Source organism: Hydra vulgaris, chromosome 11, assembly GCF_038396675.1.
Source record: "Hydra vulgaris chromosome 11, alternate assembly HydraT2T_AEP".
In the NCBI taxonomy this organism is placed as follows: Eukaryota; Metazoa; Cnidaria; class Hydrozoa; order Anthoathecata; family Hydridae; genus Hydra; species Hydra vulgaris.
In genome coordinates this window covers 46,624,091-46,643,662 of record NC_088930.1, presented here as the reverse complement: position 1 = coordinate 46,643,662, position 19,572 = coordinate 46,624,091, and the positions used below count along the sequence as shown (strand labels likewise).

The 19,572-nt window shown below is 26.9% G+C and overlaps 1 protein-coding gene across 1 annotated transcript; it reads right to left on the bottom strand.

The window, feature by feature from the left end:
* Positions 1-17,592: 17,592 nt before the first annotated feature.
* LOC136087073 (deoxyuridine 5'-triphosphate nucleotidohydrolase-like) lies at positions 17,593-18,060 on the bottom strand. Its single transcript, XM_065809579.1, has one exon. It carries the CDS (start codon positions 18,058-18,060, stop codon positions 17,593-17,595), a length of 468 nt encoding a protein of 155 aa, XP_065665651.1.
* Positions 18,061-19,572: the final 1,512 nt, after the last annotated feature.

Below are 19,572 nucleotides of genomic sequence, written 5' to 3'. Positions count from 1 at the left end.
GGCTAATATGAACAGTTTTAATTTAAATTTTGCTCATCATCGTCCTGAAGTTTGTTTAGTTGTCGTAGATGGTGTGTCTAAAAAAGTTTATTTGAGAGTGACCAGTAAAAAAACTGCTGATAAAGTGCATAGCAGTTTTGAACATATTTTTGAAGATATTAAAAGAGACGATAAAACTTTTATCTACCTGCAAACAGATCAAGGTGGTGAATCTTTTAATAACAAAATGGAAGAATGGTGTTACAAACAAAACATTTATCATTTTAGTTCTAAAAATTATGGAAAAGCTTACTTGGCAGAATTAACAATAGCGCGTTTAAAACAACTTTATCTAAAATTAAGAAAACAAGGTGAACTTCAAAAAAATAATTGGAGTTTTTGTTTTCAAGACATTGAACAAAAACTAAACGAAAAGATAGAGTAACGAGTGGAATCGCTCATGAAGATTTGGATGGTGACGACGAAAAAAGTAAAGCTATTCGTTTAATTGATTAATACTGCAATGGCAAAAGACGAGGTCTTAATTTTTCTTCCAACATGTTACATCGTGTAGAAAAAAGAACACAAAAACGAAAAATTAAAAATATATTAGCCTCTATCTACTGGAACCGAATGTTATTTGAAAAAAATATCGAAAAGATGCCAAAGACACCTTTAGCAAATCGACCACTTGTAATCATCCGTATTGAAACCCTACCAAAAAAGTAATTATTATCAAAGTCTCTAAGCGCTCAACCCCTTCAGTAGAAGGTTATTTACCCGTTTATATTTATAAAGTCGGAGTAGTAGGCGATTTAAATACGACATTCAAAGTGAAACGAGAAGATTTATTGCTTGCTAACGAAGAAGATAAAGACATTCACTATTAAAACTTTAGTGAATATGTCAATACTTTTTTAAAGCCTATGAAGAAAAGACTGCAAGAAAAAAAGAAAACAAGAGAAAATGAACAATTTAACGTTTGACGATGTTTTAGATGTAAATAAATATGATTGTAGTACGTATTATTTTAGCAAAATTACAAATGAAAATGAAACTAGCACACATTATAATGTTTTGAACGATTTTAGTTTACCCTTGACTCGTAACGATATTAACAAACCTTCATTTAAAAATAATACCATCTGACATTTAGCAAGCATGGATGTTCCTACTTATGTAACTAGAGTAGACGAAAACAAATCGTTTTTAGAAAACAAATACGGTTTATGAATGGAATCCAAACCAGCTATAAAACAAATGATGATTGATATTCAAAACGACATGATCACTAATCCAAATAGAAAAATTCTATTTTATCTCGTTACCAAAAAACTGTTTTGCATACAATTTTCCAGTTTTACCAGGTGATACTTTTCCAGACTATGACGTTTTACAAGTCAAAAACATGTTATACGAACATTTAAGTTTGATAAATTTTAGTTTGGGTTAGGGTAAACTGTACGGACTGTCGTCTCCAAGTCCATATCAATATGATTTCTTAATCAGACGATTAGAACTTTTTAATACTACTTTAAGTATAAGACTAATTTTTGCTGATTTTTTTTCAAATTATTAAAACAAAAATATCAATATTTCTAATCAAAAATATTTAGTTTAAAATATTTGTTTGATCCTAATACACACCTTCGATACGTAACTAATAACGAAAATACTATCATTTCAAAACTAAGTATTGATACAAACAACAATGTCAAACAATATATACAAACTTATTCTTACCTTAATGTACCTAAATATAATTTCGCATGGTATTTTAAAAATAAAACAAATGATAGTATCAACAATCCTTCCTATATTTATCCTATAAGATCTAGTATTGGAGTTAAATCATATGAAAGAGGATTATCTAATTTTATTTTTTTTCAAATCGAACAAGCTCAACTCAATCTGTCGCACAAGAATTTGCTTCGTTATTACAATACGACTACCTTGCTTATAAATCAAGATATGATAATTTATATAATTTTTCATTATCAACACAAACTAGCAAAAAAATTTTAATTGTCGTAAAACATCCAAAAGTTGCTCCAGGGGACATAGCAAATCTTACTCCCGAAAGAAATATCATTTTAAACAATGTAGAAGAAACTTTTGTTAGACCTTTTATACATATCATGGTAACACCGAAATATGGCGGAATAACACCGAAAATACACGTGATGCTAATATTTTAAGGGTCGATTTAGATGTTTACATTAACAATATATTGCCTAGTACAGAAAGTATACGATCAATTAAAATAAAACACATTGTACCTAGGCAAATTGAGTTTTTTTTATTAAAAATAATGACCCATTCAAATACAACAAAATCAGATGGCAAGGTGTTTAATATAGAAACAGAACTTGTCAATATTCCAATTAGAAGAACGCTTTAGGGAAAATTTGGGACCAACAAGTTAATGTCATAGCGGCTAACGGTGGTTATACGGAAGAAGCTATGTTAATGACGACTTTTTTAGACATTATCAAAGCTATTGGTTCTATATCAACAAGATATTTGTATATCAACGGAAACTCTATAGGAGTAGAACCTACAGAATTTTTTGTGAATTTCTATTAAATTTTTTTGAAAAAACAATCGAAAGAAATTATTATCGATTTACTATAAAGAACATACCACTCTATTCTTTACCTATACCTTTTTTTAACGTCGAACTAGTTAAATGGCAAAAACGAGAAATGAAAAGAATGGACATTTTTACTGAAAGTATAAATTATAATTTACCAAACAATTTACTCAATTTAAATTTAAACAATCTTAGTTTTAGCGAATTTGTTTATGAAGGCAGTAATGTATACAGTTTTGAAAAATTACCCAATCAATACCTTTATTCGACTCAAATTCCTATTGAAAATTCTGAAAACAATGATACTTTTTGGTGTTTACCTTCATTTGAAAGAAATACAAATAGTATTAGTTTAAAATCACCATTACAAATAAGTGAAGCTATTGCTGGTTCAAAAAATTCTTATAACGTTTATTTTGAAATGAAAGCGAATGAAATTTCTCCATATCACCAACAATTTGGATCAACTGTTACTTTATAAACTTTACCTTCTAAATTACTTAGCGATATTTATAGTATAATGACAGCAGATTTAAATTTAATTCTTAAATACAACGCAGAAATATTTATTGAAATTTTGTTTCATTGCGAACAAATGGAACCTATTTTTTCAAACACAATCAAACTACCTCTTATCACTACAACTAGTTTAGAAAGAGCTACTACACCGAGTCATAAAACATGGATAAATAATGTCAAAGCTATATTACAAGGAAATAATCCAACAGAATTAATATTTTATTGCACTTTGCTTAATGGGCAATTTATTTATCAAAATAGAGCAACGGTACTATTGTACAAACTTGGACAGACAGTTTACCATTAAAAAATATCATTTTAAAAATGTATCAACCTGTTGGAAACAATCTTATACCTTTATTTTACTTTTACAAAGAGATCAATACAGGTAACTCAACAAATTATTCCTTTTACTATGCAAATCGATCAAAATATGACCAACGCCATGTTACTAGACTTTAAAATTCAAAAAAAAAGATTAGCATTCCTAAGATGAACTCTCACTAAAATAAGTAACGTTTTTTAGAGTCAATTTAGAAGAAAAAATGATGAAAGATTCAAAAATAAATCCTGAAGATCAGTTTAATCAAATTAAAAATCATATGAAACTATTACAAAATCAACTAACTCAATATTCTACTAAATCTGATTTGTTAAACATGAAAACAGAATTTGACGAAATAAAATAAATGAAAAATAAAAAGGATGAAATACAAGATAAAAAAACTCCAAAAAAAATGAAAAGAAATTTACAATTCAAACCCAAACTTAAAAAACAAAATTATTCAGAATCTGAAAGCGAAAGTTCAGAAGAAGAAGAAATTGTTAAAAAAAAACCTAAAAACAAATCATCGCCTCTACACATATGTTCAAACTGCTTTCAAGAAGTAAATGCTGTCGACAAAATAAATGGTTTATGTAAAAATTGTATTATTCAACAAAGAGCCATTTCATCAAGTCCACTCATACAGAATAACAACGAAAAAAATAAAAAAAAATTGAATAAAAAAAGTTTAATTGAACTTGGTTCCACTCGAGCTTTAAAAGACGTTAAAAACAAAAAAATACCATTTTAAAAAAACACATCAGAATCAGAAAATGAATAAATAGAAAAAAAATTAATTTTCTTTCCTTTAAAAAAAATGGATACGTAACACGTACGCTAATGTATGGGTAGCTATTAAAAACCCTATGATTTATTGCAATACTTATAGACTCAAACCCAGTTTGCCGTTAAAAAAATCTTTATATATCAACAGTAAAAAATATGAGATGTATTCTTTACTACGTATCGCTCTTTACTAACAAGTTGTCACCAATGTAGAAAATGTTGTAGAAGTCACTGTCAACTTAGGAAGTATAAAAACAGCCGATATTGTACCCCACAGCATTATATTTTTTGTTAATTCTAAAAAGAAAGCGATCATTTAAGCAAAGGATGTTTTACACCAGTCAAAATGGCTTGTAATATCATTAAAAAAATCACTCCTTATAATTTTAGAAGAACATTTGTTAATTCAGCGGGTGATACTACCGAATACGATTTGACAAAGCAAGACGATCAATGGGCAATTTGGAGAAGTTATGTTTCTTGGCCTAAAGGAAATATATCCTCTACTTATAATATTAACAATTTTGCAGATTATTATAATAGTGACGATGACAGTTTTTTGAGACATCCTACTTTTTATTTTAGTACTACTAACACTACAGAACCTTTAGTCATCGACACCACTAGCGAATTCAATTTCATCAACGATAAACCTCAAGCTGTTATTGCTGGATATAATTCGTTTCAAATCAATGTTCAATTTAGAGAACAATTTAGAGGAGTACTTACTATGTATTTGCACTATCCAGCTGAAATTGTAGAAATCGGGGTAGGTGAGGATTATCAAGTAACCTATATTCCTACCAAATTTAAATCCTCTTAAATTTATCATAAAACATTTTTACTTTTTATTAAACGAACCCAATTTGTATTGTATTTTTATTAATAAACGAGTATTTATTTCTAAAAAAATCTTAAAAATCAAATCTTGTTATTTTTATTCTTGTCTTAATGGCTCGCAGGCGTACAAGAAAAAGCGGACACCGTCGTCGAGGTCGTCATCACAGAGGCAAAGGAAAATTTTATACAAAAGGTAAAAATTTTACTATAAGACTATTAAAATCAAACGTCGGAGGTTACGCTTTAGGTTGTTTTAAAAAACAACGCAATACGAAAAAAATTTTGTTATACCGCTTGTAAAATAAAGAAGACTTTTTGTAAAAAAAGAAGAAATGTAAGGCGAAAAAGAATTCGAGAGAAAGGAGTTATAAGTTTTCTAAGATTGTTTTTAGCTCCTTAATTTATTTTTTACTTGTAAAAAATACTTCCACCCGTCTCGTTTAACATAAAAACATTTGCAAAAAAACTAAATTTGTATATGTTAAAAAAAACCTCAACTTTTTTTTACAATACAAAAACCTTTATCTATTCTCAAAAATGTCGTAATGCATAGAAAAAGAGGACGAGGAAGAGTTTATTTACCTCCGTTAAAAGGCGCAGGTAGAAAACATTTAAGAAAAAATTTAAGAAAACGCATGCGTGGTAAATTTCTACCCTTACTAGCAGCATTTTTAGCTCCATCTTTACTATCTGCAGTTTTACCGCCTTAAAAAAATGTATAAAAAAATGTATAAAAAAAGTCATAAAAGACGGTATAAAAAATCAAGACGTTTACATGGAAAAAATAAAAAAAAGACGAGGCTTTGGAATGGAAGGAGAAATGGTAAAAGATATAGCTACATTTGCAGCCGCTAGATACATACAAAAACAATTACCCTCTTGGCAAAAATATGCTTTCAACTTTAAACGCAATAAATTAACTGAATTAAACATGATAATCATGAATAAAGCCATCTAAAAATCTTTATAAACTATTTAAATAGAAGTATATAAAAAATTTATACTTTTTTTTCCATTTTCTTATCCTTCTTCACAAAAAAAATGCGAAAAAAAGTGGAAGAGGAAAGTACCTACTTCCCTTAAAAACCATTATGCAAGGAAAAGGTAAAAAAAGAGGTTGCGGAAGAGTATATTTACCACCCTTGCAAGGAGCCGGAAAAAGAAGAGGAAAAGGAAGAGTTTATTTACCACCTTTAAAAGGCGTTGAAAAACAAAGACGTATACGTGGAAAATTTTTACCCTTATTAGCGACAGTAGCTAGTTGTCTTGTACCTCTTTTACCTCTCATTGGTAAATCTGTTTAGGGTGGCGCTATCTCAGGTGGAATTTCTTATGGAATTAATAGAATTGGAAAATAATATTTTTTTATAATATATAATATAATCTTTATAAGGTTTTTATTATTTTTTCCGAAATATATAATCCCACCATCGTTCCAAATAATATCAAAGCAGCCAATAACACTCCAAACAAATAACCTCCCACTAGAATAATAATAAAAACGCTCAAAATTGCTAATATTGTTAATACTTTTTCCTTATTAACGCGCTTCGAAATTTCGAATACGATAGCCATGCGAGTCGTGCGTACCACCATTATCTATTGGAGGATCAGGTTTATAAGGTTGAACTACTGACACTGTTGAGCCTGCTTGAAATTGTTGTAATGGTTTGTTTTTTGTTTGCATTGATTATAACTATTTTTTATTTTTTTTCAATCTTTATATACATTCGGTCACGCTTCATTAAATAAATAATCTATTCATCCTCATCATTTTTAAAATTTCAATAATAGAAACAATCGCATAAAATACAATAAAAAATATAACCTTATTCCAAAACGTATTATATTAAACAATGTGGATAATCCTTCCGCTATAATAACATAAAGAAAACATGCTAATGCTATAAAAGGAATATAAATACAATTCATCACCAACGTAACATAATCAATAATATTTATGATTAAATAAAAAATTTTTTATTCTTTATACTTTTCGTCATGCTTCATTAAACCAAATTTTTTTTCAAACTATTTTTTAATCGCGAATCCTAGAAAAACTGAGGGGCGACAGGTCTCTAAATTTTTAACTTTACCGACGTGACGGAGACAGGTCTCTTAAAGGTCTCTTGACACACTTTTCCAACATTCAACAACTATCATGCGGTTTATAAACGCGTAAAGAAATTTGATGAGATCCAAATTGATAATTGACTCGATTTTTACACATATCGAATAATTGTCGAGGTAAATTTGGAGTTCTTTTTATAGGTTCGTTTTTTATAAAGCTCATGTAAAACTTCATTTGCATTGGGTGGTTCGTGAAAAGTTAAAAATTTTCTAAGCGGTGTCAAAACATATATTTTTTTATGACTCAATGGAATGGTGTTTAAAGAAGTAGAAGGTGGTAAAGCGTTTAATTTAGATTGAATAAAGGAGGGAGGTGTTGCATCTAGACTGTTATCTTGAAAAGGAAATTTTTTAAAATTTTTCATCATTCTTAATGATTCGCTTATATTTCTTTAATCCACTTGATTGTTAAATTCACTTTGTTTATTAAAATTTAAAATGGTTTTAAAAGTCTAAGCATCTCCTCCCACGTTGAGATAAGTTTTCCATTTTTCTTGATCCTTACTAGTTGCTATATCACTGTTAAGCATAGTATCCAGAGGTAGTAAAGAATTTAAATTTTGTTGAAAGCTGATTTCATCTGCAATTTGGTTTTGATTTTGAATATTGATGGGATCTGCATAAACAAGAGAGGATGGTAAATCATATCTTTCAATGAGATGAGACATTTGCAATAATTTTTTATTATAAATATCCATATTATAAGCATTTTGGGACAATACTTTACGCAAAGTTAATAAAGGAGACTTATAATAATTATAAGGTCAACATCTATTAATGTTTCAAAAAAATACAAATTATTTTGATAATACAATTATTTTTGACAATAATCAACGTCAAACTGCTGTCTTAACAAATCAATCACAGTTTTTGTAGGCTGCAAAGTGTCGAATGAGATTAATTTATTTAAATGATAATTTATAATTTCGTGATAAAGTTTAAAACGAGTAGAGTTGAAATATTATTTTAAAATGTCGTAATTGTTATAAACAAAGTCTGATATGGCTTGATTTTTATCTTTCATTTTTTCTTTTTTCATGATGACTTTTCCGTTTTCGTTAAACTTCGGATAGGGGTATAAATATTCTTTGACAAAGAGTTTAATTTCTATACAAACGTATTCTTGAAAAGCGTTTTTTATTTGTTGTCTTTCGTGGTCTGATAAAAGTTCACATTTTAACATTTTTGCAGCATTAAAACGCGTCAAAATTTCTTTGATTCATATTTATTTTCGCTTTCATCAATGTCTTTTCTTCCATTCATTTTGGGGATAAAAATTTGTCCTCGAGCAGTCAACTTTTGTCTCATAGCTTGACGTTTACTTGTTTTGTTTGTTTGATTGCATAATTCGTAATCGTTTTGTAAATGGCGTAAAAATTCCTCGCTTTCTCAATCATTCAGAATCAGAACTGGATTCTCTTCCGCTATCTGAAGATTCGCACAATCCATATCGTTTTTGTCTTTTAATTTCTTCAAGTATAAGTGTAGCTCTTTCGCTTTTACACTTACTAATTTTTTTTATTGGATTTTCTTTTTCCTTATTTATATTGATTTTATCTTCTTCGTCGGGTTTATTCTCCCTCTCATGATTATAAATAATATGATGAAATTTTAGATAATAATAATTTTTCAAATTTTGAGCTTTGGCATAGGGAAACAATTGAAAACTAACAATTTTTTTGTTGACGCTCATGTATTTATAATCAAAATCCAATTTACCTTGAGCGTCTACTGGAATAAACACTCTTTGTTCTTTACTTGTAGTCTGTGTTCTGAAGCGAGCAACCGAATAATTTCTTTAAAATAAAGCCAAATGACCGCGTTGATTCAAAGTTTCTTTATTTAACAAATCGCTTATGACGTGATGCATTTTACTAGCAGAAGGAAAATCACTTTTAAATATTTTTTCAATTTCGCTATTGTTGTCAAAAGAAATATTACATTTGTAATCGGAAACTAAATTGTTCCAACATTGACTCGCTTTAGAAGGAACCGAATGAAAGACGGTAATAGTTCCCACTCCTTGATGTGACTCGCTAGAACACGTGCTAGTATATTGTTGACTTTTTAGACAAAAAGCACTAATATTGTCAAACAAGAGTATTGTTTTTAACAACAGATGATCGCTATTTTGAATACCGTATTTATCTTATGAAAACTAATAGCTCTCTGTATTACTGAATCTAAATTTTCTGAACTATTTACTGTTAAGATATGATAAGCTTTCAAATTATTTTTAGAAGAATTAATAATGTTTTGCCAATGTTTTGTGCTGAAATTCGTTTGGTTCTCTCATTTGTATCACAAATAACATTTCAGCATCAGGAAATTTTCCACATTGTAGTAATTCTCTTGCCATGGTCGATTTTCCGCTCTTTGTAGGTCCTGAAATAATTGTGTTTTCGGGATACACATCTTGAGTAGGTTTAAAAGTATTAAATTTAACTTGCGAATTGCTTTCTTCGTCTTTTAATTCGGATTCGTTTATTTTCCTTTTAAATAAAAACTATGAAAATCTTTTTTTTTTAATACTTCAGTTATAGATCTGTCGTCATAATATTCTAAAGGTTTCTCTGTAGGTTTTTCTGTAGACTCTACTTTTGTTCCATAGGTTTTTCTCCTTTTACTTCCATTTTTATTAACAAATAAAAAAAAAAATTTCTTTATATCTATTTATTTACAAAAAAAATTTACAAAAACGGTCTCAAATGAATTTTTTAATATCCATTCTTGGCATACTATCCATAGCACATAGTAATTATTCCATTGTTCCGTTGCGATTCCATATTTTTAACATTTCAAAAGATTTTTCATCGATATATCTACAATCTCTATCAATAAAATCGAGTTGATATTCGTCCACTTTTAAATATATTCCGCAAGGTTTCCAATCTCAACATAAACGTCTTGCGATTTCTGATAATAATATATTATCGAATAAATTATAATTTTATTTCCCCAATATAAATTTTTTTTCTTTATCATTTATTTATCTTCTCTTAAAGACAAGAACAAATATAATTTATTCTATTAAAACTTTCACAATGTATACAATCGTGTTCGTAACAACTTACTTTGCATAAAAAATTTATATATTCAAGAAAACATTCAGTACAACAGGTTAAAAATTCTTCAGGGATTAATTCACGACCGTTTAAAGTAATGAGAATCAAACACCAAGTATAGAAAACGTCTTTTTTTTTTAAATAATGAACTTCTTTATCTGTATTTTCTACTAAATAAAAATTTTTCAAACCAATTTCTTTTAATTTGTTTTCGAGTTGTTACTTTTGTTAATTTTGGATTGAAAAATTAAACTCCATTCTTTTTATTTATTTTACAAAAAAAAAATTACAAATTTATAATCTTTTAAATATCGTATAATGAAGGTATCATAACTTGTCGATTAAACCTCGCCATTGTTTTATAACGTTCTGATTCTTTTATAATATTTTTTCAATTTGAATTAATGTTTGTATATATTCGTCGCTACAAAATTTTTCCATGTCAGGTAATACTTTTGAATTAACTTTTTGTATTGCCTGCAAACGATAATGATCTCGAATTTCAGTCATTACACCAACGTCAAAGACATAATTTTGCTGTGTAAACCATTTTAAAAAATCAATAATATTTGTTTCTATTTTGACTTGTTTATAATTGACACTCATTCTATTTTATACAATGGGTTGTTTTTATTTTAGCAATCTTTCAGCTGAAAAGTATCAAAAACGTTGACATAATTTGAAAATAAGACTTTAGAATTAGGCACGCCTTTAGCTCTGTTTTTGTAATAATTTTTTTTTTCTTCATCACCGTTGACGTTGTGAACGCTTTAACATTTAGGTCCCATTGCAATACCATGAGCAATATAATACGGAGGAGGTATTTCGTTTTGAAAATGATTAGTTTCTTTAGCGTAAATAGTGAAATGTAAATAATGAGTCTTTTTATAATTGGAATAATCCATCCAACGTTGTTTAATTTTTGAAAAGTAAATCCATTCTTCTACTTTATCGCGAAAGTTTAAGAAAAGTTTATTGTTTACATTTTTCTTTTGCGTAATATAAAAACAACCAGAATCAGTATCTGTTACTACTAAATGTGTTTTAGCTCCATGATTTCGTAATACTTTACACAATTCAAAACTAAAACGTCCTACGTTGAGTTTAGCATAAGATAAAATTTACGAAGCCACAATACGTAAAGATTTGTTTATAATTTTACATTTTTCGCTGGTTGTTAAAATGAGAGCGTTTTTATGATCTTTTGTTTTTAAAAGTTCAAAGACGTCTTTCATTTTTTGATGATTTTTTTCATCATGAAATAAAATACTTTACGTTTTGACATCGCTAATCAAATTGCGAAAATTTTCTCTAAAATAATCGTCATATATAAAACCACTAGATTCGTAATATTCTAAGCATACCTTTTTTTAAAAACATTCTATTTATACCTTTCAGGTTAGACGCCGATAAACATGGACCCGTTGTATAATAAATTTTGAAAATGAAAGGGAGTAATAATTTGATACTTTCATCAGTTTGTCCTTCTCGAATTAAAACGTTGCGAATAATTTGAAAATTTTTATTCGTGTTTTAAAATGCTTTTCCTTCGTGGTTCATAAAAACAGTATCTAGCCCTTGTACAAATTATTGACCTAATGTTCCAAATGTTTGTTAATTTGTATTTTGCAAGAAGCATCGACTACTTTATCTCCCTTTTTAATAGCTTCTTTTCTTTTTTTCATACTTTCTTTTACCATTTTTCGAGCTAGCAGATAGCGCCAAAGAGGTAAAACTTTATAAATTTTTTCAACAACACATCCACAACATGTAGTTAACCATATTAAAGTTTCTAAAATTTCACACGTTTCATGTGACTCAATTTCATGACTAATTTAATTGATTTTTTCTACGTTATATTTTCCATTATTTTTTAAATAACGTTAATATACAATTTCAGTAGAAGAATAATCTAGTAACGATATTATTTCTTTTTCCACCATAGGTGAAAAACCTCCTACTAGATCTAAGTATTCTGGTTTCATGGTAATTTGACAATGAACTAAAGCGCTTGCTGAAAATTCATTTAAGTTTACGCAATGATACTTTTGAATAACATCTTCCAAAGTGTTGCATTCCAAATCAAAAGAATATTTCATATGAAAAGGTAAAGGTTTTAATTGAGCTTCATCGTTTTGTCTATTTTCATCCATAAAAAATAAACAACCTCTTAATAGATCATTCATTAATTCAAGTTCTTTTGTTTTAGGTTCAAAGTAACCTGTATCAATTGCGTATATTTGTGTACCGTTGGTTGACATACCACCTCGAATACTCCTTTTAATCAATTTTTGATATTCGTCTGTTGGAGGATATTGAATTTGACTTAAACTTTTGCTAGAATTTAATTTGCTTTTATAACTAAAAATACAAACATGATTAAGAATATGAAATTTCGTAAATTCAAATGTTCTTTTGTCAAAATCAATCTTAACAGATCCTATTACTACTGTATCTAGCACAGTATAAATATGTAACAAAAATATTAAAGTTTTTAAATTTAAAAAGTTCCATAATTTTTGAACACCATTGTAAGCGTTTTTGATTTTTTAATTTCTTCTTGTAAATTTTTAGATTTAATTAAATCGTTTTGAGGGTTAGGGTTAGGGTTAACTAATAGTAACTAATAGTAACTTTGATAAAAATAATAAAATCTTTCAAAATTCAAATTTAAATAAACGTTATGATGTATTTTAATATATTGAAACACCATCAAAATCAATACATAGGGTATATTTAAATTCCACTAAATTTTGTCAATAAAAAATTTTCCCAATTGTAAGTCAAATTGGATATTCTACATGATTGACATAAAGTTTGTCTTAAAGTAAATGCATGCTGTCGAATCTTTTCCAAAGTTTCAGGATGCTTTTGATTAAATTTATATATGGCTTCCATCAACATATCCAAATCATTTTCTGTTAGTTTCATTTTTTTTATTACGTAATCTAAAAAAAACAAGTTATTACAAAAAATACAAGTTATTAAAAAATACAAGTTAAAAATTCAAATTTTTAAAAAAATACAAGTTAATCGTAAAAGCCTGAAAGGTTTGAAAAGGCATAATATTTTCTCTTCTTTTCGGTTTGTTTATGTAGTAAAATATGAATTGTTAGCCTTTCATTGCGCAATTTAACTATATATTGTTCGAACGAGATTCACAAGAACCCAAACTATAAATATTTTATATGTGAAAATCATAAATTTCGAATAATTTTTATTTAGAAAGACCAATTTTATCTGGTGCTTTTGAAACAAAATGTTTTATTTCTTCTTGTTTTGTTTCCATTTTAATTATGTAATCTAAAATAATTAATTTATGCATTTATTATTTGGTTTACATTTACAATGAGCAAAAAAGTCAAACTTTAGAATCACTATTTAAAATATCTAAAAATATATTTTATATTGTTTTCTCAATTCTACATGAATAAAACAAAAATTTATTTTGCAAATTACACAATTAGATGTACAATCACATTGAGCAATTTCACATAAAATCTCATATATCTCTCTATCTCGCTTTTTAAAAATAAAGTAGAGTAAATCTTTTTTATAGCCATGTTTTTTGCAGCTTTTTCACAATTTTGTAAATCATTTTCATCTAGAACCCACCATCACATTGGGTTAGGTATCGACCATTCCATCGGGTTTCAGATTAAACTCGTAGTATGTATTTATTCTGAATAGTTTATAACTTTTACTTCCTCTGGTTTTATTTTACGTACTTCTTTTACAAAACTATCAAATTGTTTTTCACTCATTTCTTTCATTAAAAATCAAAAATTTTCATAGCTATTGCCATTTATAATATTTCCGTAGCCAGCATCGTCAATACTAATATCCATTTATTGTTATGTAATCTAAACAATAATCCAATTTTATTTTATAGAAGTTTAATTTGTAAACATATTCATTAATTCCATTTGACATTTTCTTTTGAGATCGTTATCGATTATATACTTTTTCACTTTTTTATAATTATATTTACAAGACATAGAGTGATGTTTGTAATCGCAAATACATAAATCCAATACGGTCATACGTTTCTCTATTTATCCAATCGGATCAGATATCACAACAAAATTTAACAATTTGTCTAAACAAATGTCATCAGTGATTAATTCATACATTTTTTTATTATGTAATCTAAAATTAATTTAACAAATTTTTATAAAATATCATAATATTTTCATATTCCGAGAACTTTTTCTTTAAGATTTTCTTCACGTATATATTGGCTTATATGATATAACTTCTTTTACAAGGTTCACAAAAATTATAGCCAGAGCAATTTTCTTTCGAACACGAATTTGAATTTTTCATTAATATTTGTATTGCTTGACTCTTATCATGAAAAATAGCAGCTTTCTTTGAAAGAAAAGTGAAAAGATTTTCAACATGAAACTCAAAATCTGACATTTTTTATAATATAATTTGAAAAATACAACTAAAATTACAATAAAAAAATTACGTCGAAGTATTTTTTAGTTTTGTTGAATTATTTGTCGACAAATTTCTTCGATGTATTCATCGATATACAATTTTACATTTATTACAACAACATCGACAGCATCCTACATAAAGAAGCGATGAAAATATTGCCATATCAAGTTTCTTAGCAGATTGTACCACATTATTTTTAATTTTTTTTATTATGAAATCTAAAAAAATACAATAACAAATTAACATTTTTTACTTTAACTTTTTTTCTTTTTTCTTTCACTCAAATAATTTTCGTATTCGCACTTCTCGACAAATTGTTTCATATTAATACCAGTTTTTTGAGTTAGAGAAATACTTTGCAAATAACCAAGCAATTTTAAAAATTCATATCTTAAATACTCTATCAAAACTAAAAGTTTTTCAGCTTCACTTTGAGATTTAAACCCATACATTATACATAAATGAAACTCAGGAACACTTTTTCTATATAATCAAACATGGCCATATCTTTTTCTTTTTGCTTTTCTTTTTCCTCTTCTGTCGTTTTTTCAAATTCTTTAATGCTGTTATTAGCTTTAGTAAATAATTTTGTAATTGCTTTCATAAAAAAATTCAAAGTTTTAATTCTTTCTCTAAAACGATCAGTTTCAGTATCTTCTCGTATCATTTCGTCTAATTTATGAAAAGCTTATTTTAATATGTCGGGTTGACAATCGTATTTTACAAAATAACTAATAATTTCATATTGCTTACTCATTTCAGGATAAAACTGTTCGAGTTTTGTTCGAACATTGTTAACATATTTTCCATGTTTACACGAATCCGCAATTATTAGTTAATCTAAAAAATACAAAAAGACTTCAAAAAAATGCAAAGTTAATAAATACAAAGTTAAAAAAAATAATTTTTTAAAAATAGTTACAAAAAGAATTACAAATTGACATTATTTGTAAACAAAGCAATAAAATTATTTTTTATTATTTTTTTTTAACTTAAACGTTCTTCATGCTTGGACAAATAAGCAAATTCTTTAATTCAAAGTCAGGATGCTGTGATTTTAAAGAGAAACCACAGCACTATCTCTTTTATCAAATTCTTTTTTTTCCTTGTTACCAATATATTGAACTTCATCGATACCTATATTTACTATGATAAACATGTGAGATAATAATTCAGTCAAAAGATTTCGCATATACACATTTTTTTCATTTCCTCCTTATTTTCATTGATTATGTTTATGACTTTTTCCATTTCAACTAAAGTTCCTTATTGTCGCTCATCATTTTTTTAAAATTTACGTAAAACAATAAAATGATAATAAAAGAGCTCAGGTAATTTCTCCAAATGAGCCCATAGATGAAGATTACTTGTATTGAATATATCGCAATGTTCACAAGTTTGATGTGATAACTTTTGATAGTAATATTTTTCATGATATTTCGTAATATGTTTAATATCTTCTTCTTTCCATAGATTCATTTTTTTAATTAGTTGTCTAAAAAAATTTACAATATTAAAAAAATGACAATAATATTTACAAAAACAAAACACTGCAATGAAAATTTTCACACTTCAACAGTTCTTTTTAAAAATCTTGAAAAATTTTCTCTAAAATATTGTCTACATTCTAAAATTTGTTTGTCTTTTGGTGATATTGGCATTTTGCATTCCTACCAATGGTAAAAAAAATCAGTGGGTTTGTTACACTCTATAAACATTTTCGAAAAGAGTTTAAAATACATGTTGTGTGTTTTTATATCGTCCCAATGATAGGACAATAAACCATCATCTATATCGCGATTACAATTCCTCATTTCTTTTAGTTTTTCTTCGCTTTCAAATTCACGAAAATTGTTATTCTGTAAAAACTGAATCAAAGTTTGAAACAAGTTAATCATAGCACCACTCTCTTCTTTAATCAAATCCCAAGTCTTCACTTTTGCAATAGTTTCCATATTTTTTATTTTAGCTAAAAAAAATAATTGTAGTTCAGCTGATGAATTGTCAAACATATATTCTAAATTGTAATTGTATGTCAAGTGATTATATGCAAAAGTTAATAAAGCTGAAAAATTTTTCTCAAGAAATTTTAATTATTTATAATTAATTGAGTATTGGTATCCATTTCCATTAAACTTGAATTATTTATAACTAATTAAGCGTTTGCATCCCTTCGAATGACATTTCGATTAAAAGATATCTTCTAACACTAGTTTTTTTCCTTTTACACTTGCTCATAATTAAAGCAAAACCATCTAAGTATGCTTCTATTTCTTCTATTGTTTTATTTCGAATAGCAAGTGTGAACAAAGATTTCATATTATCGAAATCGCTAACTAAATTATCAAATGAAAGAAGTGTTTCAACATAACCATATATTCTTTTCAAACCTTGATACTGAGCATGATCCAGATTTGCAATAGTATCCTAAGCATATATATCATGCAATTCATCGCATTCAATTTTTTTAAATTAGTTATCTAAAAAAGTTTATAAAATTAATTTTTACATTTATTTGCAAATATATTAAATGTTATATTCTTCAACTTGTACAGAGGCAAAGATTGAACCAAGATCAAAACAATCATAAACAACACTAAAATCTTTTTCAATTTCACGTTTTCTAAATCAGTCGTGATGGAATATATAAACCATATAAGAAACAACGAGAATAATATATCTGTTTTTTTATTAGTTTTTTTTTTTTGCTAAAATAAAAAAATATTTTCTTACCTTAACCGTATCGTAATGCAAGTTTTATAAAACGTAACAAACATTTTTCCAAAATATAATACAAAAACAAAACAGCTAATATTCTAAATGATATAGAAAACATTTTTTTATTAGTTGTCTTAAAAACAACAAATTACATTTAATATACAAAACCATTTTTCTGAAATTATACAAAATTATTTTCCCGTTGAACCAAAACCACCATTTCTTTCTACGTCTTTATTCATCGTCATAGTCAGTTCACGACAAGAACAACCACCAATTTCTGTAACTATTTTTGACGCTTTAATAGTTTTCAAAAATCGCATTTTAGCAACAGCGTCTCCACGATTGATAATATATTCTTCTTTCGAATAATTATAAAAGAACACTTTAATTTCATCTTTATAATCGGCGTCTATTATTCCTGGTGCATTGAATGCAACAATACCATATTTATAAGCGACACCTGATTTGGAATATATTTGTCCTTGTAAATCTGCATCCATTTTATCAATATATACGTCAATACTTACTAAAATACGTTCGTTCGGTTGAAGTATGTAATACTTTGTGCTTCTCAAATCAAAACAAGCGCCCAGCAAACATGCCGGTTGCGGACCATTATCTAAAATGTCGCTGCTGGCATTTTGAAAACGGTCCATAGTTGGATTAACCTACAAAATACCGCCGCCGGCATTTATAATGCGGTCCATAGCTCGATTTGCCTACAAAATGCCGACAGGCTAGTGCATGTTGGCCCTTTGTCGTTTCTATGCAGAATGCCGAATGCGGCAGCTCAGCATGGCGGTCCGATATCTGTAGTGCCTTAACTAGAAAATAAATTGGCGAGAAGTGTAAATCTACTCTTACGCGTGAACTTAAGTTCACGCTGTTTTTTTTTTAATTTGAAATTTGTAAAGTTCAAATTAGAACTTAAGTACTTAAGTAAAGTTTTATTGTAAAGTTCAAATTGTTTATTATTTAAATTGATTGGACACATTTCTATAAGGTAACAAATTTAAGTAAATAAATATAGTTCATATTTTATGGCAACTGAAATTTATTATGTTATTATTTAAAACCTTCTAATGAAAAAATGTTGGTTTTTAATATTAATATTAAAATTTTAACGTTAAAATTTTATTTTAATATATATATATATATATATATATATATATATATATATATATATATATATATATATATATATATATATATATATATATATATATATTAATTGAAAAATTATAAATGGTAATGGGGTATATACCCCATTACCATTTATAATTAAAAAAGTTTACTAAACTTTAGCTTCGTAAATTTTTAGTAAAAAAAATATTTAAATAATGTTCCTTATGTATTTCTAAGATCTTTAGTAACTAAAGATCTTAGAAATACATAAGTAACATTTAACTATTTTTTCCTTCATAATAATTTTTTCATAATATTTCAGATGTGCTTAAAGTTCACAAAAAAATTTGTATAGCTTAAACTCAACATAAGGAGAAATTTCTCCTTATGTTGAGAAGTTTCTCCTTGTGTTTAATAATAAAGCATGTACAACTTAAGTTGTACATGCTTTATTGTTAAAATTACCTTTATATTATATATACTAAGTAATAATAAATGTATATAATATATATATATATATATATAGATATATATATATATATATATATATATATATATATATATATATATATATATATATATATATATATATATATATATATATATATATATTAATATATATATATATATATACATCTACAAATGCAGCATTAGGCGCAACTGATGACATCTTCTTCGTTTCCCTCATTTTTTATGAAGAATTAAAGCGCACTTTTTTAAAGCAGTAAAGCGCACTTTTTTGCAACTTATGATGTATTTGTAAATATATATATATATATATATATATATATATATATATATATATATATATATATTTCTTAAATTTGTTTGAGTGGAATCTTAAAACTATACAATAACTACATGATGTTAACAAAACTACTTATTTATCTTTAGTAATGAGTTATTGGACAAAAAGACGAATGGTAGTAAAATATGTCAAGAGGTTCTTAGATGACTACACAGATGATCAGAGAAACATTTTACCAAAAACTGCAGATAATGCAAATCTTCAATTGGTTATTAGTCCTGATATAGCACGAAAT